The 22236-nt window shown below is 47.4% G+C and overlaps 1 protein-coding gene and 2 long non-coding RNA genes across 6 annotated transcripts in view; 2 read left to right on the forward strand and 1 right to left on the reverse strand.

Annotated features, from left to right (window-relative positions):
* The window catches only part of CFAP57 (cilia and flagella associated protein 57), a 59123-nt gene that overhangs the window by 24546 nt on the left and 12341 nt on the right, over nt 1-22236 (reverse strand). For all 3 annotated transcript variants that reach the window (XM_027838135.1, XM_027838136.1, XM_027838137.1), the window contains exons 5-11: nt 20715-20922; nt 11438-11590; nt 10709-10848; nt 10051-10216; nt 9110-9223; nt 7051-7263; nt 356-529 (exon numbers count right to left, since the gene is read on the reverse strand). In XM_027838135.1, coding sequence (XP_027693936.1) covers nt 356-529; nt 7051-7263; nt 9110-9223; nt 10051-10216; nt 10709-10848; nt 11438-11590; nt 20715-20922 — 1168 coding nt within the window. The remainder of the gene's footprint in view (nt 1-355; nt 530-7050; nt 7264-9109; nt 9224-10050; nt 10217-10708; nt 10849-11437; nt 11591-20714; nt 20923-22236) is intronic.
* Nucleotides 463-4057, forward strand: LOC114024906. 2 transcript variants are annotated; one of them, XR_003566965.1, is made up of 4 exons: nt 463-1823; nt 1994-2078; nt 2408-2756; nt 2890-4057. It is a non-coding gene; the product is annotated as an uncharacterized LOC114024906 (long non-coding RNA). The 2 variants fall into 2 exon arrangements; XR_003566964.1 differs by having other exon boundaries at nt 2408-4057.
* LOC114024907 lies at nt 4797-6322 on the forward strand. Its single transcript, XR_003566966.1, has 2 exons — nt 4797-5267; nt 5961-6322. It is a non-coding gene; the product is annotated as an uncharacterized LOC114024907 (long non-coding RNA).

Here is a 22236-nt window from a genome sequence, read left to right on the forward strand (position 1 = left end):
TTCTCAGCTGTCCTATGGGAGTTAGAAGGGAAGATCTCCACGAGTCCTTTGAAGCCTCCTAACATATCTTTGGCATTAGGGGCAGCTAGGTGGTGCGGTGAATAGAGCACCAGCCCCGGAGTCAGGAGGACCTGAGTTCAAATCTGACCTCAGACACTTGACACTTACTAGCTGTGTGACCCTGGGCAAGTCACTTAACCCTAATCATCTTACCCATACAAACAAACATTTCTTTGGCATTGAAAGACACCTGAACAACTCTTTAAATCTTTACTACCCTGAGCCTTTCTTCATGGGAAGTGGGCCAATGAGGGATGGGAGAGTCGAGGAGGGAGGGCGGGAGGGCCCCTCTTACCTTTGTGACAGGCCCAGCATGTGCCTGGTACTCATTGAATTCCTTGTGCAAGGGCAGGGGGTACTTCATGGATCGGATGGTGCCCATCGAGGTGCCGACAAACACCATGCGCCCCGAGTGGGAGATGACTAGAGCTGTGTAGGTGACATCGAAGGCAGACACCTCCCGAAGCACCTGGGACACAGAGAGCTCTGCTCAGGGGCTGACCCCGTGGGGGCGTCCCGCCGGGGGAGAGTCCCCAGGTGTACCTCTGCTGCAGCCTGTCCACACCAGAGCCGGACTCCTCCTCCTGCGGGCACCAGTGATGCCCTTGGCAGGTAGCGGTGGCCAACATGAGGCAGCAAACCTTAGAGGGCGGGTGCTAGCCACCAAATCTTGGTTCCCCTCTCCCGACTCGAGCCCTTCACACGCTGCCAGTGTGTGACAAATGCCTGCTCAGTGACACAGAGTCTAAAGACAGGCAGCAGAGGAAGGAGAAAGAAGAGGAAGAGTCAGAAAACTCTGTTCCAGAGAAGACACAGCAACCCTCTGCTGCCTCCCCACCTGCGTGATGGCTCCTCACTGTGGGTGACCCCAAGGCTCTATCCTGAGCCTCTTTTCTCCTCTGTTTACCTCTCACTTGGTGACTTCATCAGCTTCCATGGATTCGATTTTCATCTCTGTCTGGCCCTAACCTCTCTTCTGAGCCCCAGTCCTGCTTATTGGACAGCTCAAACTGGATGTCCCATGGTCATCTCAAACTCAACATATCCAGAACTGACCTCATCATTCTTCCCCCCATGCCCTCTTCTCTTCTCAATTTTCCAATGACTGTTGAAAGCACCACCATCCTCTCCAGGCCACCCTCCCGACTCTGCTCCTGGACTCTCTCTACAAATGCCTCCAGAAGCCTTTCTGCCCTGCAAGCTCACCCCAGCTCTGGGCTTCACAGACTGGAAATGCTCTCCATCTCTGTGGGCCCTCTCTCCGATTGGCTGATTCCTCCCAGAACCTCCATTTTAAGGGGGAGGCCCAGGCCAGCAAGCTCTTCATTCCTCTCCAGGCTGCCCCCCTGACATCCTGCCTCTGCTTTCTAGCCTGGGTCCCTGGGCCGGGGACCTTCATTTCTCCCTCCACCCCCACACTCTTTTCAATATTTTTTTTTGATGTGCTGTTTTCTCTATTGGAAGGTAAAGTCCTGAAGGCAGGGACTGTCTTCCTGCTTGTATTTGTATTCTAAACCAGGTTGAGGATAACTGACAGGCCTCAAACCCGTCGATGAGTTGGAGGGGTGTCTACCCCAACCACGTAAAGACGTCCCCCTGTGAAACGGGCGGATGAGAACAATTTCTTCCAATGGCCATGAAGGTAGCTGGAGCAGGCATCTGAGCACCCTGTCCAACCCATCGGAGCTGCACTCTCTGTAGTTTGAAAGCCTGGCAGTTTAGCTCAAGAGAGGACCTCGGAGCCCGACACCTTACTGTGCCAGGTGATCTTCAGAATCTTACTAAGACAACTCAAATGGAAGTGATTCAGTTTCCAGGCTGGCACTGGTAGACTGGCCAGGTTTCACAGGCAAACGAGGTCAGCACAATGGCTCTGTAGACCTTCAGTTTGGCAGTCAGTCTGATACCTCTTCTCTCCCACGCTTTCCTTCAGAACCTTCCAAGCACTGAGATAGCTTTGGCAATTCATGCATCGAGCTTGTCATCCGTGTAACATCCCTGGAAAGTATACTGCTAAGGTAAGTGAACTTATCCAGAGCATTCAATATGTCTCCACTTGCTGTAACTGATGGTTCCACATATAGATGGTGTGGTGCTGCCTGGTGGAGAACCTCTGTTTTCTTATTGTTAACTGTCAGGCCAAAATTAGCACAAGTGGCAGTGAATCTATCCATACTGTGTTGCATCTCAGCTTCAGAGGCTACAATGAGCGTACAATCATCTGCAAACAAAAAGTCACACACCAACTCTCCCTCCACTTTAGTTTTGGCTTGTAGCCTTTTCAAGTTGAATAATTTACTGTCACTGCAGTACTTGACCTTGACACCATTTTTTGTCCTCACTGAAGGCTTCCAACAACATCGCAGAAAACATCAAGCTAACAAAGCACGAGAGGAAGCACACAGCCCTGCTTCACTCCGCTGGTGATTGAGAACGCACGAGAGCATCATCCGTTATCTAGAACCCAGGCAAGCATGTCATCATGAAACTGGCGTATAATACTGATGAACTTCTCTGAGCAACCACATTTTGCCATAATTTTCCCTCCTGACTGACAATCCTGAAGGCCTTGGTTAGGCTGACAGACACTGTATACAGACCTCTGTTCTGTTCCTGGCATTTTGCCCAGAGTTGTCGGGCGGCAAACACCACGTCGACTGCTCCTCAGCCTTTTCTGAAGCTACACTGGCTCTCAGGTAGATGACTATCTTTTAGATGAAGGATTAGCTGATTAAAGAGGGCTATGGCAAGAATCCTGCTAGCAATGACAAAGAAAGAGACCCTCCTGTGGTTGTCACAGGACAGCCTACTTCTTTTTCCTTCATACAGATGGACAATGGAAGCGTCCTTGGACTCCTGGGGGACAACCTCAAAGATTTCCATCAGTTTTTGTATGAGCATTGGACCCCCACCTTGTGGATCTCTGCTGCAGTGGAATCAGCACCAGGTACTCTGCCGTGTGAGAGGAGCCCAATGGCATTCAAGACCTCTTCTTCAGCTTGAAGTTCGGCTAGAGAGAGACCGACATCAACCTGAGGTATATGGTCAATGGCTTCAGCATGGGTTGATGATGGTCTGTTGAGACACTAAGGAAGTGTTCAGCCCATCTCTCCAGGATCATGTCCTTATCACTACTCAATGTGGCACCATCTGCACTGAGTAATCAGTTCTTCAGGGCACCATAAAAGAACTTTGGATTGTTACTATCAGCATAAAGCTGAATTTCATTTGCCTTCTTACTGAGCCAAAAATCCTGCATCTCTCTAAGCTTTGCTTGCACTTTGCTCTTGGAGTTACACGCTACCATTTTGGAAATGGACAAACTATCTTGCCAGCAGACCCTGTACAGTTCTTGTTTTTCATTTAGTAGCTTTTGAATTTCCCCATCATTTTCAATAAACCAAAATTGATGTTTGTGAATGTTCTGGCCCAGAGGAGTAAATGGGTATTGGCTCAGCTGTCCCTCCAAGTCAGTAACACACTGTTCACACAGGGAGAGGTGCCCTAACCTGTTGTTGTTGAGTCTGCTGACAGTTTTCATGCCTTGGGGCCACTGCTTTGGTTGAATGCAAATGTTTAGTTTGGAGAGGATCAACTCTCTAAGCTAATATCAGCTTGGAGATCAGCTGCATGTTGCATTGCCTTCATCACTCTTACATCCTGTCTATCTCTTCCTCTTACAATGACATAGTCTGTTAAATGCTAATGTTTGCTGCGAGGGTGCATCCATGAAGTTCTGTTGCATTTAGGTAAATGGAAGATGGTTTTGGTGATGAGAAGGTCATGAAATGCACATCTTCAATAGTAAGTAGCTGTTGCTATTGCTGACTCCATTCCTCCCAAGGACTCCCTACCAGGTTTGGTAGTCTGTGCCTACTCTGGCATTAATCACCCAGGATTATAGTCCTCTTTCAGCCCACTGATGATGAGGGTCTCCAGGTCTTCATAAAATTTTTCTTTGACCTCATCAGGGTTTGTCAAGGTGAGAACATATGCACTGATGATGGTGGTGTGGTACTTTCCTGCAAGTGGCAATCTCATTGTCATGAGCCTGTCATTCACTCCTTTTGGTGGGCATATAAACTCGCTGACTAGATTAGCTTTTATTGCAAAACCCACGCCAGCCTCATGGTGCTACCATCACTGCGGCCACTCCAGAAAAACGTGTATCCAGCTCTGACTTTGGTAAGCTGGCCTTCATTTGACAGACTTGTTTAATTCAGGGATGCTATTTGGATGTGATACCTGCCGAGTTCTCTTGAAATAAGAGCTGTTTGTCTTTCAGTTCTAATGGATTTCATGTCATCCATAAATGTGTGAACATTCCATGTACCAGTGGTGAGTGGAATAATCTTCACAAAAGTTTTTGTAGTTTTTGTGTTTTGATGGGAGGGTGGGATCTCCACCTTTCGAGGTTAGCAGGCCAGGGTTAAGTGAAGCATACAATTTTTAGGGCATCTTCTCTAGCCCCTTCCTCATGCCAGAAGGTGAGCAGTGTGGTCCTTAAAAGGCTACTCATACACCTGGAGAGCTGCCGAATCCCACTGCTGCTTTGGTCCGGTGAGAAGACAACCCTATGGCCTGGGCTACCTGCGTGCAGGGTCATGACTACAGCTCCCAGTGCATCTGCACCCGATGCTTTGTCACCAGCCTGTTGCCACAGGACTTTGAGGTAGGTAAAACAGTAAGATAGTAAAATAATAACAAAGTAAAATAACAAATAATAAAATAGTAAAATAACAAAATTAGAAAATTGTAAAACTTACTGAATAATAAAATAATGAAATAGTAAAATGGTATAACTGATGTCTTTCAACTCGAGCATAAATTGGATTTAAGTGAGGCAGTGTTGTGTGAAATCATCAGCCCTGCTCCTTCTTCCAATCGCTGGCGCCCAACAGCAAGACAAAAGTCAAGATGACTGGTGATGGCTCTGGATGCAGTGGATGACCTTGACGTCTTGGGTGTCTGACCACGCTCTAAGAGCTCCATGGTGCCTGCTTCAGCTGCCTTCATGGGCCATTGAAACAAAATGTTCTTATCCACCCACTCTACTGTGGGAAGGCTTCACCTGCTTGGGGCACATACTTCCTCACCTCCAGTAGGTGGAGGCCCGTCGGGAACCCTCAACCTGGTTTAGCCCATCTGCAAAGATGGTTTTACTGGAATGTGGCCACTGCGCATGCTACAGCTTCTTGGAACCACAGGTCAGAGCTGGGTAGTAGGTGAACACCAAAAGCTGATAAGCAGCCCTGAAAAGGGCTCGGTAAGCCCTCACACCAGAGGTGCAGTCCTTCCTGGGCACCCCATACATCTGACAACAGAAGCAGAAGGCAGTTAGCTATTGACTAGCTCAGGGATGGGCCATGCCCCTGGTTGCCCTTAAATAGAAAGATGTGCCCTAAGGAATCAGTCAAGTTAAGAATCAGCCTGAAAAGTATGACTTCTGGCATCAAAGAATAGAGTCAGCTATAGAAGAAGCCAGCTCTTGAAAAAGAATTGTTCCTCACCCTTTGAGTGGGGGGGGGGGGCATGGGATTTCTGTCTCCTCGTTATATCCCATCAGTTGTGCTGTCTTGCAGGTGAACTAAATGCCCAGTAGGAGAAACTAGGTGGTGCAGTGGATAGAGTGCTGGGCCTGGAGTCAGGAAAACTCGAGTTGAATCCAGCATCAGATACTGACTAGTTGTAAAATGACTTTGGGAAAGTCATTAGACCTCTTTCTGCCTCAATTTCCTTAACTGTAAAATGGGGATAATAATAGCATCTATGTCTCTATCACCTCATTCTCAGGGTTGTTGTGAGGATCAAGTGAGATGATATTTGGAAAGCACTTAGCATAGTGCCTGGCACACAGCAGGTGCTTAATAAATGTTTATTCTCTTATTCTCTTCACCCAGAGTGGAGTAGGCCTTTGTGAGTCAAGGCACGAGACTGGAGGAGCTTTGTGAATTTGGAGAGAGTTAGCCCTGGCAAGCAAGAATTGAGCTCAGGAATCTCAGTTGAATGACCTGCCAAGCAGAGATACCGCATTCAGGGGGAACCTCATGAAGACACTATAAGAAGGAAAGAACGTTGTGCTCCTGCAGTCAGAGGTGTGAGTTTCCTGCATGTGCACCTCTCTATTCTTACATTCTATATGTGTGTCCATTCTTCCCACTGATGCTGTGTGGGATGGGAAGACAGTGACCCAGGTTTAAGGAGGAAATGATTTGTTTCTATTTTTCATGCTTTGCCACTTCAGTAAATATCTTTATTTTGAGCCAACTGCGTCATCTGGTCAATTATTAAAGGTAACACATGGGTGGAGGCTCATGAGTCATATTTTTAGGACTGCAGCCCCATAGAGTACCTTGAACCTGCAAGTGTGAGTTGGGAGAGGATAGTTCAAGAGGGTGTGCTATACTATACGAGTTTTATCTAGGATATATTTGGGGTGCCCTACGCACTTACAGTAACCCACTGAAGAGATTTCCAATCTGAGATTTTCATCCACAATACCAGCTAGTCAACCATGAATGTCTGGTAGCCTGCTCCTTTGGTTCTAACTACTAGCATCTAATTCCATATCTCTTTCAAAAGAAAAATGGGAAATTTTATGAAATTCTTACCTAAAATCTAGGTAAAATGTATTACAGCATTGTAATACATCTACTAGCCTACTAGTCTACTAGTCTAATCTACTAGTCTAATAACTCTGTCCAAAAAAAGTATATAGCACATGAGTGTGGCAGTAGATGTTTAACAACCAACTCTCTGAAAAGGTAAGACATGCTTTTAAGTTTAATCTGTATTATTAACATTTTCTCCATCACACTCTTAAGTCTAGACAATCATCAAAACAAGGAATTAAGTTTTGATTTATAGTATCTGCTATTTTCTGAGGAGTAAATGTTCATACTGAAAATTGAACAATTGACTTTCCCAAACCCATAGAAGCTGGCTCCAGTACACTCCTGTCCCTTCTCCCAATGTCATGGTCTTGCTTACCGAAGAGTCTGCAATCTCCTTGAGGGTCTGGTCAGATCCAACAGCAAAAATGATTTTAGAGTCAGGAGAGATGCCCACACAGTTGTAGCTGCAGGATTTGAGCACGCACTCAGTCTCCCTCTTCCCCGAGGAGAGGTTCCACTCATACACAGCACCATCCGTGCCACAGGAAATCAGCTTGCTGTCGTCCAAATTCCATGCAACTGACTTGATCTGGAAGAGAGCAAAGATTAACCCTGATGAAGTGCTATAGGCTTGAAAAATTCAGTTTAGCCAACATTTATTGAGCCCTTATTATGTGCAAAGCACTAGGGGGTATACAAAAAAATGAGACCCTGCCCACCCACCAAGGGTCTTTGGAACATACAACCTTATACACCCATAAGGAAATAACAAGTTTAACTGATGTAAACCAATTGCTGTAATGAAAATACCAAAAGAGTCTAAAAGCTGCTTTAGTTGGCAAATGCTTGACTTGTCTGCCAAGCGTAGAGATAAAGCAGCCAAGGGCAAGGCCGGTTTAGAAAGGAAACTTCCTTGGTAAAATCATACAGACAAGGACGATGGATAGCGGAGATGGCCTCATCAGACAGAGAAGCAGCGAGGAAAACAGAAGGAAGAAAAACATGTGGCTGAGACTGCCAAAGGGAAAGTCACCCCCAGACATTTATGGATGAAAACAGAAGGGAAACAACAAATAAAAGTTCTGCAATGTGGCCTCTTCCTTCTCCATCAAGGGCAGAGAAATTATGGCCTTAGGACTGGGAGTGGCCCAGTGGAGGAAGTGTTTGTGGAGGCGTCTGGAAACACAATAAAGAAAAAACAGCAAGAGTTGCTGGTCTAGGCCCAGCATAGAGAGAACTGTGAGGTCACCGAGGGCTTCGTTCATAACATATCTGAGAGAAAGGGAGATACCAAAAGTGTGTGTGTGGGGAAAATCTCAGGCCTGATCAATACCGTTGAAAGGCAAACAAAGGAACATAAAACCTGAACGTTTAGGGCACACGCATCAGGGGCATCCTTGGTGAGGTATTAAAAGTGCTTGTGTGTGCGTGTGTGTGCGTGCATGTGTATGTGTAGAGTTGGTTAGACCTCTGACCATCTGATTTCCCTCCTCCCCCAGTCTCGCTGATGAAACTATTGAAGAGGGAAGACTATGGTGCTGAGATAGTAAATGAAATGTACAGAAGTGTTTGCACAGTTTTCATTGACAGATGCAAACTTTCTCCCAAATATATTTTAATTGATAACTTTTTAAACTTTGTCTAGATTTTTCTTCAAATCCCTATCCGTTTCCATCCCAGAAAGCCATCCCTTGTGTAAACGTTTTTGTTGTGGGAAGTTTTTCCTGACACCTAAGCTAAACTGGGCTTCCCCAAAGTCCCCGCCCCACCGCTGCAGGTTCTGCTCGCTGGGGTCAGGTGGGACAAGCGTTTGCTTCTCATGCTCCACGTCCCCAGGGCCTTCACCCAATCTCCACTTGGCATGGACTCGTGGCCCCTTGCCCCCTGGGTAGCCTTCCTTCTCCTTCCTAACTGGCGCCCAGAGCCGTGGCCAGTCAGTAACCTAGATGTGGCTTTAATCAGAGTCAAGGACCACAGGACCATCTCCACCCACGTTCCACAGGAAGCCTTTCTCAACTCCTCTTAATTCTAATGCCTTTTTGCCTGTTTATCCTGTCTACAACCTACTTGCATGTTGTCTCTGCGGGGCAGGGACTGTCTTTTGCCTCTCTTTATATCCCCAGCCTTTGGAAAGGGGCCTGGCACATAGCAGGAGCTCAATAAAAGGGAGATGGGGAAGTGCCCGGCCCTGGAAGTCTCCAAGCAGGGGCTGGACACCCACTGGTCATGGGTATTATGGAGGGATTTGTGCTCAGGTATCAGCCTCTGAGGCTTCCTCTGACTCAGTGAGTCACTCTCGTCACCTGGTAGCCCATGCTGGGCCCACTCAGGAGGGCATGTGCACACGTGCACACAGGTATGGGGTGGGGGAGATCCCTAGGGCCTATACTGGCTGGACTGCTGGGCGGCTCCCCTCTGCACCTGGCTGCACTCACCTTGCCTGTGTGTCCCTTCAGGTTAGTGATGTTCTCCAGGCTGGTCGAGGTGTAGATGTGGATCACGTTCCCGTTGACAGCAGCAAACAGGTGACCTCCATTACTAAAGGCACACTACAGAGTGGTTGGGGTGAGAGAGACGTGTGAGCACCAGTGAGGGCCTGCAGACAGCTCCAGGTCTTTGAAGTCCGGCGATAACTACCATCAGGGCTGGGGGCAGGTGGACTGACTGCAGCGCACGTTTCGCCCGCCAGGCTGGCCGGGGAGGGCAGTCTGTGGTGAACAATGCTCCCCTCACTGCCTCATCTGCGCCCACCAGCCCCCAGGCACAGCTTTGCAGATTCCCTCACTTGTTCCCAACTCCTGGTCAGGGCCTCCTTGACTCCATGCCTGGGGCTGGTTCTCCCAAGGAGTCCTGGGGATGTTACTGGCTTACAGTCCACTTTGGGGGGCCGTAAGAGAGGCTGGAAGACCTTCCGTCAGTGAGTGGGAGTCAGGCTGTTCACTCTGGCCTCTGTTCTGGTCCTACAGATCTCTGGACGGTCATGCCTTCAATTAAAGGGGCAGGATGGGCGTCGGGCACATTGGACATTAAGAAGGTGAGTCATGGGAGGAAATCCAGGAATAAGAGGCAGGGGGAAGCGTGGTGGAGAAGATTTGTGTGAAGACCAATGAAGGGACAGAGAAGTGACTATCATTTAACTTGGGCAGACAGAAGAAATGAGTCCCAAACAGTATCGCACAGGGCTGAGCTTTAGTCATGGAAAGGAAATACCCCTAGCAAGCACAGCTGTCTCCAGGGAAATGGATGCATTGGGTCATAGGAGACAGTGAGCTCTCCATCCCCGGGGGTCTTCGAGCAGAGGCTGGACGCCCCCTCAGGAAGACCCTGCACTTCCCAGGATGCCTGGCCTTGCTCTGGCTCTCCTGGCAGCTCTCACCTCTCGGCACCCCCGGATGGGGAATTCCTTGAATGCCCGGATGTCATTAATGAGCAGATTCATGATGCGCAGCTTGTCAGCAAAGCCGACCACAGTGAAGTGCCCAGAGGGGTGAAGAGAGATTGTGTAGGCCTCCTCCTGGTACTCCTCGTACAGCTCCAGATTACTGCGGACACAAGGGGAAGGGGCTCTCCGCCGCTCTCCTCCAAAGCATGGCCCCCCACGCTGGCAGCTCCAATGCTTAAAAGAGCCCTTGCTAAAGGGTCCACCTCTCCCACACCCCTAACAGAAGAGATGCTCCCTGAGGGCAGGGATTCTTGGTTTTAGTCTCTATATCCCTGGGCTTGACCTTATTTCTTGACCGGGACTTGGGATTGCGTTGGTGTGGGCATGCCTTCATCCAGTGCCTAACCACACCTCCTCTGATGGATGGTTTCAGAGGCCCCGGGGCCCTGGGGCCCTGAGAAGTGAAGGTCACTCAGCCAGCGTGTGCCAAAGGCAGGGCTCAAAGTGAGGTATCACGAGGTGCCAGGCTGCCTTGTGGCCACTGCCTGGCACAGAGGGCTGCTGGACATATGGTGAGGTGGAACAGCCCAAATAATCCGGGCAGGACGACAGTGAGGCAAACATCATATTCTCAGGTTTTTTTCTCTCTTACTTGGTCTCATAGTTCCAGATGCGCACCGATCGGTCCAGGGAACATGTAGCAACGAGGGGCTTGCGGATGCAGGTGGCCAGCCCCGTGATGGACGCAGAGTGCAGCGGGAACATGAGAAACTCAAAGTGGGCAGGCTCCCCCTGGGGAAATCACACAAGGATTCACAGGTGGGCACCTGCCCAGCTCCCCCTGTAGTACCCCAGGTGGGACAGGCCAGGAAGCCTGAAGAAATTACCCTGGGGGAAATAGGGCTGAGAAAATGGAAGTCCAGGCCACAGTCTCCTGGGCTTTCTGCTACCAAACACATCATAGAGGCAGTGGTATGTGGAGGAATGGACACACGAGGGACACCGGCACATGGAGGAGCTGCTTCATATTGGACCTTGGAACATCTGAGAATGCTTTAAGTTCCTTTTCATGTCCCAGTACCTGGTACACCACAGGTGCTTAATAAGTGCTCATCAATTGGGACATCTGTATGTGTAGAAGCGATATAGACACTTGACCATATAGGAATTACTTGGGAAACTGGTGAGTATGCTTCCTTTTCACAGAGTCCCCACACTCTAGGATTCTGAGCTGGAAGGGGCTTTGGAGGTTGTCTAGTCTGAACCTCCTCATTTTACAGACAGGGAAACTGAGGCCAGGCCTTGCCCAAGGCTGGTCGTGTTGGCGGAGAGCAGGGGAGGCGGGATACGACCGCCCCGAGCCCAGGCCCTCCTCCCTCACCTTGCTGATCTCCGTCAGGGACATGGTGATGCCGTAGAGCTGATTTTTGTTGGTGCTGACGATCAATGTCTCCTCTGAAGGGCTGAAGCACATACAGAGGATCTCCTGCTTGTCGGACTGGCTCGGGTCATTGCTGTGCTGGTCCAGGGGAATCTGCAGGGCCAACCAGACCCACGGGGAAGGAGGAGACCTCAGTCAGCGCTAGTGTTTTACATTCTGCAGGGGCTTTAAAGGCATTTTCTCATTTTACCTGAACCACAGCTCTTATTATTCCTCCCATTTTACAGATGAGGAGACTGAGGCTGAGTGAGGGGGCATGATCTGCCAAGGGCCCCACAGCTAATAAGTGTCAGAAGTGAGATTGGAATTCAAATCTTCTTGTCTCCTAGGCCAGCACCGCACTCTCTGTGCCGCGGGATAACGGCAGGGACCAACATGCCACACGGTTGACAAGTTATTTCCTCAGCCTGTTCTCACTGATCGTCCTGGTAGCTTCAGCTGGGCCCACTCAGGCCTGGGGAGGGCTAAGGACACCTCAGAAAAGCTCCTCCTCTCCTGCAGATGACGCAGGACTGAATGTCACTGCTCTGAGGAGAGGGAGCTTTCCCATTTCCTGGTGGGATTCTTGGAGAAATCACTTTTGGGAGACTTTCTCTGAAAATGTCCTTGGGGGGAATCTCACTGAAGTCACTGGCACTGGTGAAAAACCAACCAACCAATCGTGTCTGAAGAGGTCATTTCTCTTCTCTAAATTTTTATTGATAATTTTTGCTGTTACATTACCTTTAGTTAAAAAACGCATCCCCTGGGGTGGCTAGGTGCGCATTGGATAGAGTCAGGAGGACCTGAGTTCAAATGCAGCCTCAGACACTCAGTAGCTGTGTGACCCTGGGCCAGTCACTTAACCCCGATTGCCTCCCAGAAAAGCAAACAAACAAACCAACAAAACCCAACCCCTGCCCATAGAGACATCCCCTGTAATAAAGAAAAGGGAGGGAAAGCACTCAGCGCCACACTCCTAGTCCCCCACCTCTGCAGAAGGAGAGAGGAGCGAGAAGGCCAGGGAGCTAAGCTGAGCAACAACCTGCCCACTGGAGACGCTGGGGGCCAAGGGGGCAGCAGGGCAGTGAGTCTGTCTTGAGAAGAGAACGGGTTCTCGGGACCTGGAGCCCTGGCGGCCACATAGAATGCCCAAGTGGGTGCCCTTCTCCCCACCGCTGCCATGTGTACTATGTGGGAGAGTGCGCCCCAGGTGCGGGGCAGGGGGTTGTTTGGTTACTACAGTTCATGCTACATTGCTTCAGTAAATAAAGGCCTTTGCTCTGAGGTAATTACGTCGACCTTCTGACCCATAAGGTGAGACTCCACTACAGCCCCTTACTTGACGGCCAAGGACACCAAATGGCACCCCAATACCTGGAGGATCACTTTCAAACCCCTGGGACTCATGACCATAACGTGACCACATCCACTGTATTCAAAACTGTCACTCCTAACCCAGTGCAGGCTCCATGCCGCTGTCAGCTCAACACTCTGTCCCTTCCCTGTCTTCCGTATATCATAAAAATTCAGACGATCACAATACTGCCAAGGGCCCCACGGCCCTTGTAACGTCAGCGGCCATCCAGTTGAACTCACACCTGAACGAGAATTCTCTTTTCAATAACACACTTGACAAAAGGTCAGCTGGCCAGTGGTGGAAGACCTCAGGCAATGGGGAACCTGCTCCCTCCAGAAGCAGCCAACACTCCCTGGGGATGGAGCCCGGCCTGAGAAGGGCTTAATGATATCGAGCTTGGACTGCCCCCAGGGCCCTCTGGAGCCAAGCTACGTCCTTTGTACAACAAAACTTCAGTACCTGAAGACAGCTGCCAGGCTTCCCCAAGGGTGCTCTTCTCCAGGCTCCATCCCCACACTCTGAAAGCCTTTCTTAGAAATCACAGACTTTGGGCCCTTTCCTGTTCTGACGGCTCTCCTCCAGCCGCCCTCAACCAGAACTGATCAACATCCTTGTGACATCCCCTTGGGTTTGATCATTCATTCACGCCTCCGTCGGCAGGTGCGGTCTTCAGGGGTGGTTGTTCCTACTACAGGGATCAAGGGGTAACCCCATGGGTGGTTCTCCTCCTAAATGCTGGCTTACGAGCCCTGACCATCAGCCGACAGACTCTGATCATTTACAAAGGCATTTACTCAAGTGCATAGTGACAGTAGTCACAAAGCCTTTCCTCCCCAACCAGGGGTGTACTCTACTACAGACACATACTGAGTCCAGAAGGGTGGGGGAAAGAGTGGGCACGAACCTCAAATACACTGAGAGGGAGACACACATGTAGGGAATATGTGTCCAAGGAAACGCACACCCCTGGGGCTGCGGGCCTCAACATCCTTTCTTTCTTCAGAGAGGCTTCACAAAAGACCTTCTCAACTAGTTGCTATACTGTTCAGCAGGGCTGGCTCTTTGCAGGGCACGGTGCGTCCTCTGGAGTGGCAGCTTGGCTGATGCGCTTGCTAGGGTGCAGTGGAACAGGTCACTCACTGACTGCACTGCCTCCTCACCACCATGCTCGGCGGCTCCTGGACTGTGCCAAGCAGGCCACACTGCTGCTGGCCAGGGGCGGCTCCACTGTCAGGCATCTGTCACCAGAGTGGGCAGGTTGCACAATAGCTGGCCCTTCTCAGCACATGGCGCCTCTGCTGGACAGTCTCCTGGGCTCACTCTTCAAAAGACATCTTTGGTACTTTTCCACGTTTGGCCACTGGCTCGGCTTGGGGGTACTGTGCATTCATTCAGCGGGAGCCCTTTTCTGTGCCCTTTTCATCTGGAATGCTACAAAGCTCTTTCAGCTAGGGAAATGACCTTTAGCTTAGGATAGGCAGAAGCCTTTTCCCTTGGACTCCCTCAGAGGCTCAGCTCCAGCCAGAAGGGGAAAGGTGTGCCTCTCCTATAAACCAAATCTTGACTCAAATCCCCTCGGCCACAAGAAAGCATTCTGCATTGTCCTGGGGCAATGGGTGAAGAGTGAGTCAGTTTCAACTCCAATACTCCTGAGGAATCTAATATAGGAACAAGGTCTGAAGGGCAAGTTCACTGTATTGCAGGCTTGTTCACAGGGAACCAAAGAATTCGAGTTTTCCATCCTTTCTAAGGGGAGTAAAATCTGTTTTCCACCTAAAGGCTCTCTCCTTTGCCTTACACTATCTTGTCTTTCAGGCACTACAGACCTTCAGCTTTTGCTGAATTCTTACTGGGGTATCCCCTAATATCCTGAAGAAAACAAAAACAAGACAGGAAAAAAAACCCTGAGTTCCCTAGAACGGAATACAACCCCAGAGATACAGACTGACCAGGGCAGAGGACAGAGGGACTCTCACCACCCATGTTTTAGGCTCTGGGGCTGCCCTGCCTTTCTTGAAGACAGCTACCATGTTCCCCTGGGTTATCACATTGCTGCTCTTGTGATTGAGGACTTCCAAGTCTCCTTTGGCGCCTTCTCAGTCTGGCCTCTCAGTTAATCTACCACCCCCAGACCTGTATCTCTACCCCCCAAGCACACCCACACATCTCATTAAGTGCTGAAATTACTCCGCCTGACCATTCCCTCCTGTTCTTTTCAATCCCCACGTCTATCATTTAATCAAGATTCGGGGAGCTGTTGTCTACAGACCTCCAGGACACTGTCCAAGAGTTCAGTGCCTGGCTCATAGCCTTTCCTCACCAACTTTAACAGACGTATTGGTACTCCCTAAAGTACTCTAACCTTCCAATTCCTCAGCTTAATCATTTCCTGTGATCTACCCCTTCCCACCACCACAGCTACACACAGAGATGGTCAATCGGTCAGTAGACAAGCATTTATTAAGTGCCTACTGTGTGCCAGGCACTGTGCTAAGCACTGGGGATACAAAAAAAGGTGAAAGACGGTCCCTGCCCTCGAGGGGCTCCCACAATAATGGGGAAGACAATAAGCAAACAAGTTTATCCAAACAAGATATATACGGAATAGACTGGAGATGATCAACAGAAAGGCTGGGTAACTCTGATCAGCATAATGACCAACCATGATTCTAGAGGTTCCATGATGAAACCCACTACCCATCACCATGCTACCCATTGCCCAACTGAAGGGCAGAAGACTCAAACTGCAGGATGAAAGCCTATTTGATGAGTCAACCTGGAAATTTGTTTTGCTTAACTATACATATTTGTAACAGGGGTTTCATTTTTTCTTTTTTTATAAAGATGGGGCTGGGTGGGTGGGAGAGAAAAGAGGATTTTTGCTGATTAAAAAATTAATTAAAAAAAAGAAAAAAAGCCCTCTAACTGTGGGATACCTCAATGCACTCTTTCTAACCCCAAATCCAATCCATGTACATGCCATCCATCTGGAATTAGACAAATCTAATAAAAAGATAAAGAAGAAAGAATTTAAGGACTTGAATAGAACTTCAGAATGGGAAGAGAAAGAAGCATATTTCTCACCTATACATGGCACCTTTACAAAAACTGATGATGGATCATAAAAACCTCACAAATGCAGAAAAGCATATTGTTTACTGACCACAATACAGTGAAATTTATACTCAGTAAAGGGCCTCTGAAGAACGAATAAAAAAATCAATTGGGGCCTAAATAACTTAATTCTAAAGAATTGGTGTGTCAAAGAACAAATCATAGGTACAACAGAAAATTTCATCAATGAAAATGACAACAATCAGATATAAAACAAAATGTCTGGGATGTAGCTAAAGAAATTCTTAGTGGAAACTCTGTATCTTTAAATCCTTTCATCAATAAAAGAGACTTTGAGCACACAGCTAAAAAACATAACTAGAAAAGCAACAAATCAAAAACCTCCAACTAAACACTAAAATACAAATTCTGAAAAATCAAAGAAAACAGTAACAAAGTTGAAAAGAAAATGCTTCATTGAATAGACAAATAAATCTAGAAACAGTTTTTCTTGGGGAAAACAAATAAAACAGCTAGTTTAATTTTAAAAAAGACAGGAAAACCAAATTCTTCATACCAAAAATAAAAAAGAATTCTCAATATTGAAGAAAATTATGAAGGAAACTATCACTAGCTATTTTGCTCAACTATGATAACATGACAACATGATAACTCAGATGAAATGGATGAATGTTTGCAAAAAATATAAAATACCCAGATTAACAGAAGAAGAAACAGATTACTTAAATAACCAAAGCAGAAAAAGAAATTTCACAAGCTATTAGTGAATTCCTAAAGAAAAAAAAAACTTCTAGGACTATCAAATGTTTAAAGAATAATTAATTTTAATACTACCTAAACTGTTAGACAAAATAGGAAAATAAGGAAATCTTCCAAGCCCCTTCTATGATACAAATAGGATCCTGATACCTAAATCAGGGAGAAACAAAGCACAGAAAGAAAACTGTAGACCAATATCCCTAATGAACACTGATGTGAAAAATTTAAATAAAATCTTAGCAAAGAGGCAAAAATATCATATTAAAAATATTATACACAAATCTTTACTAAATCTTTACCTTACTTACTGAATCTTTACTAAAAATGCAGGTTTGGTTTAATAAAAGGAAAATTTATCATAAATACAATAGATTATGTTAATAAGAAAAGTAACAAAAGACACATTATGTACATAAATGTTGAGAAGATTTTGACAAAATCTAATACTTATTTCTGTTAAAAACACTAGAAAGCATAGGAATAAATGGATTTTTCCTTAATCGGGTAACTAGCATATATCTAAAACCAAGATTAAATATAGAAATAATAGAAAATTCCATGAAAAATAAGGGTAAAGCAAGGATGGATGCTCATTACTATCACTACAATTTAACACAGTGCTAGAAATGCTCACTCTAGCAATAAGAGAAGAAAAAGAAATCAAATGAATAAACACAGGCAAAGAAGAAATAGAACTATTGCTTTTCTGCAGATGCTATGATGGTGAATGTAGAGAAGCCAAAAGAATCAACTAAAAATTACCTGAAACAACTAATACATTCAGCACAAATGCAAAATATAAAACAAACTCTCATAAATCACTAACATTTCTGTAAATTAACAAAAACCTAGTAGGAAGAGATAGAAATTCCATTAAAATTAATGACAGAAATAAAATACTAGAGACTCTATCTACCAAGACACATATGGGAACTACATGAGTATAAGTACAAAACGAAAGCTAGAGAAATAAAAACAGATCAAAATAATTGTAAAAATATTAATTGCTTATTATTAAGTTAGGCCAATATAATAAAATTACTACATAAACTAACGTACTTTTTCAGTGTTGAGCCAATCAAGGTACTAAAGTACTATTTCGTAGAGCTAGAAAAAAAATAATGAAATTTATTTGGAAGAACAAAAGGTTAAGAATGTCAAGGGAAAGAATGAAAAACAAAAGTGGGAAAGAAGAGGGTCTATCAGTAGCAGATCTCAAACTATACTATGAAGCATTAATCATCAAAATTATTTGGTCCTAGTTAAAAAAATAGAGTGGTTGATCAGTGGAATATTACAGATCATAAAAAAGCAAATAAACAGTTACCTAATGCTTGATAAACTCAGGAGCTGGAGTAAGGACTCACTATTTAATAAAAGCAGCTGGGAGAATTGGCAGAAATTAGGTAGAGACTAACGTGTTTCATCATCTATCAAGAAAAGCTCCAAATGGATGCGTTAGATACGAAGGGAGACATTATAAACAAATTAGAGGAGCAAGGGAGAAATCAAGCGCCTTTCCTATCTATGGATAAGAGAAGAGTTCGTGACCAAAAAGAGAGAGTATCACAAAAGAAAAAAAATGGACAATTTTGACGACATAAAACTTAAAAGATTTTGTATAAACAAAACCAATATAATTAAAATTAGAAGGGAAGCAGTTAACTGAAACAATGTCCTCTGATAAGGGTCTCATTTCCAAGATGTAGATGATACTGATTCAAATTTATAAGAATAAGAATCATTACCCAATTGATAAATGTTCCAAATCACTAAATAGTAAGGAAAATGTAAATTAAAGCAACTCTGAAATACCACCTCAGACCCATCAGATGTGCAAAGTGGACAGAGGAATATGACTAATGCTGGAGAGACTGTGGGAAAACAGATCACTTAACGGACTATTAGGAGAGGTGTGAACTGTCCTATCCATTCTGGAAAGCAACTTGGAATGATGCACCACAGGTCACTAAGCTGTGCATCGTCCATCTACTGGGAGATGGCTAAAGAAACTGTGGCATATGAATGTAATGAAACATATAAGGGACCAAATAGATGGTTTTGGAGAAACCCGGGAAACCCGTATAGACTAAAGCAGAATCAAGTGAGAAGAACCATGACAAGTTACACAGTAACAACAGACAAGGAAAAAGAACTCTGAAAGAGCTGAGAACTCTGACCAGTGCACTGACCATGGAGTGATTCCAGAGGCCTGATGAGGAAGCTCGTTCCCCAGCCCTTCACAGAGGTGATGGACTCAAGCTGCAGAAGAAAACTCACATTGGGAGGTACAGCCAGAGAGGGGATTTGTTTTTCTTGACTGTGCACATTTGTTACAAGGGCTTTGTTCTTTGTGCAGGGGGCAAAGATCGAAACAAATAGGGAAGCAAAAATTAAAAAGGGGGAAAAAAAGGAAAAATAGTCATTGGGGAACCTTTTCAAAAAATCAGAGAAGGGAACAGAAGGGAGGCCAGGAAGCACAGAGAGGCAGGACAGCTTTGAAACCTACCAAGTTGTACAGATCTGCAGTCTTCTGTTCTATTCTATATATGGAAATTTTTATTTTGTGTGAAGATTACTGAGTTAAAACAAAAATATTTTTAAAAGATATTAATTAAAATATTAAAAACAAGTGAGAAAGATGAATTGTGTTTTGAGCAGGCTGAGTTTGAGTTGTCTACATGGTATTCAGTGTTAACTGTCCAAATGGCAGCTGGTGACATGGTACTGGAGCTCGGCAGAGAGACCAGGGCTGGAGATATGGTTCTGGGAGTCATCCGCATAGAGAAGATACATAGAAGCTCTTCCCAAGTAAGAGAGTATAGGGAAAAGAGAAGTGGGCCCTGAACTGAGGCACACCCAAAGGGAGAGAGAGAGGCCTGGATGAAGATCCAGCATAGGGGAGGTGAAGGAGTGAGTGGTCAGGCAGGGAGGAGGAGAACCAGGAAAGAGCAGTGTCACAGAACCCTAGAGGAGAGAAGGTCCAGGCACAAAGGGCGGTCAGCAGCATCAAAGGCTGCAGAGAGGTGACAAGGCATGTGGGCGGACGTGATAGCTGAATCCGTGGGAGCTGAAGAGCCCAGCGGTAAGTGAGGCCCAGACCAGACCCTTGGGGGCAACCCACAGGGTTGATGAAGATCCAGGCAGGAGGGAAGAGGGACATCAGAACAGAGAGGAGAAAGCGTCTGGGAGGGGAGGGTGATCTACTTGTCAAGGGTTGCTGTGGCTGAGAAGGCTGAGGATCCAGAGGAGGCCGTCAGATCTGGTGACTATGGAGAGGGTGGCCTTCAATTGGATGATGAAGCTCTCGGCTGGGAGGCCGGGAAGGAGATGAGGATGTCTGGAATGGCTGCCACGGAAGGACCGGCTGCCTCCCCTGACAAGGGCGGAGTAGGGGAATGGATGGCGCTGTCCCAGCCGCACTCCAGCACAGGCTTCTCCTCTCTCCCTGGGCTGCTCCCAGGTGATGCCTGTCAGAAGGTGCTGCAGTGGGGTGCCCTCCTCTGCCCCCTGCCACCTTTCTGGTAGGTTCTCTCAGAATCCCATTGCCTCCAGATCGAGCTCCTGGGATGGGCATAGGCTCAGTTGGTCTCCTTGCACTCTCCTTCTATCCATCTGGTATCTGTTCTATTTTTACTTCTTATGTGAGTGTGTTTACCTCCCAGTAGGACGTAAGCTCTCTGAAGGCAGAAACTGCCCCCAGAACTTAGCACACAGTAGGCACTTAATCAATGCTTACGGAGGATCTGTCCTCCTTTGGCCTTCAAGTACAGGCACACCCTCTTCTGAGGGACCCAGCTTGGTAGAACCTTCCAGATGTGGCCTTCAAGAACCCAGGAGGACGTCTAGGCCGCAGCGGTCCTGGAGGGAGCTGCCATACTCCCTGGTCTCCACAGTCTCTCGCAGACACTCCTTCTGCCACCGTCTCTCCTTGGAGGCTCACTGGATCCAAATCTAACTCCCAGTGCGGATCCTGGGGGCTGTCCTTCTCCCTCCTCTCCCAAGGAATCTTAAAGAGTACACGGACAGGGGGCCCTTCCTCACCCGGATCTCCCTACTCTCCCGATACTGATCCTTGTCCTCCATCCTCTCGTAGAGCAGGACTCTGCCCAGTCCCGCTGAACACGCAAAACCCTTCGAGTAGGGGGCGATGGCAGACACCTGGGGCATCACGTTCTGGCTCTCCCTCTTTTCCACAAAGAGCTGCTCGCTGGACAGGTCCGGAGAGCCTGGGGCCGGGAATTCAATGAGGCTGCAAAAGGAAAACACCAGATGACATGAATCCACAGGAAGAGCCTCGAGGGCTGAGGTCACTGGTGGTGAGAAGGAAGGACCCCGGCTGTCCTCTCTGAGATCAGGCCAGATGGCGTTGGAGCTTCAGAAACCCAAGCCCTGAAGTACCAGTGACCCAGCACCAAACACTCGCACCCTCCCAGGACATAAGGCATCAGGATGCTTCGAAGAAAAGAGAGGCAGGGGGTCAAGCCATCATCTTGGCCCTCTTGGTCTCTTGCTAGGGAAATCGGAAGAGTCTGGGCCTCTTGTTCCAAGTGAGGGGCTGGGGTGAGAGGGGAAGCAGAGGATGACACGCCCCTGTTGTGGGAACAGTTCGAGAGAGATGGATTGTGCGGGGAGGTGAACGAGCTCTTTGGTGTCTCCACCAAGAGAAGAACAAGAAGAAAACGCTGAGAACACAGCAGGAGGCAAGGACCCTGGCAGGAGGGGAGGCCTGGGCGTGCCCTGAGAGCTGACCCCATCCCTGACCCCTTTGGGAAAGGGGAGTTCTCCAAACAAGGAACTTCAGTAACCCCCCTGCCCAGGGATGATGACGTCAGGATCTGATTTTCTCTCTGCATTTACATGCTCTGTGAGGAAGAGCTGCAGGTCTGTGTTCTCTGCATCTGACTGAAAGCTATTTTAGGTCTGCCTCGCTGTCTTCATTCAGGTCACATCTGCGTGTCCCTCAGGGCTCTGTCCCAGACCTCTTTGGTCTCATCAGCTCCCATCAACAGCCATCTCTGGGCTAACGACACTCAGCTCTACTCAGCCAGCCCTGATCCCTCTCCAGGCTCCTCCTGTTTCCAACCACTTAACTCAAACTGGATGTCCGCAGACATCCTGAACTCAGCATGTCCAAAACGGAGCTCATTCCACTGTTTCCCCCCTTTACACTTCCTTGTTAATGTCACAGCACCATCATCCTCCTAGTCACCCCAGTTCATAACCCAGGTGCCATCCTTGACTCCTCATCCCCCCCCCATATCCAATCTGTTGCCAAGTCAGGTCAATTGTACCTTCGAACAGCTCTCATCCAGCCCCTTCTCTCCTCTGATGTTGCCACCAGCTGCTTGCAGGCTCCTATCACCTCACACCTGGGTTTTTGCTATAGCCTGTTGATTGGTCTCCTTGACATATCTCTCCCTCTCCAACCATTCTCCATTCAGCTGTCAAAGGGATCTTCCTCAGGTCCACGTTTGACCATGTCACCCCCCATCCCCTCCTGGATCTCCAATGGCTCCCTATCACCTCCAGGATCAAATAAAAATCCTCTCTTCAGCACTCAAAA

This window comes from Vombatus ursinus, unplaced genomic scaffold, assembly GCF_900497805.2.
Source record: "Vombatus ursinus unplaced genomic scaffold, bare-nosed wombat genome assembly UNPS02014825.1, whole genome shotgun sequence".
NCBI classification, from domain to species: Eukaryota; Metazoa; Chordata; class Mammalia; order Diprotodontia; family Vombatidae; genus Vombatus; species Vombatus ursinus.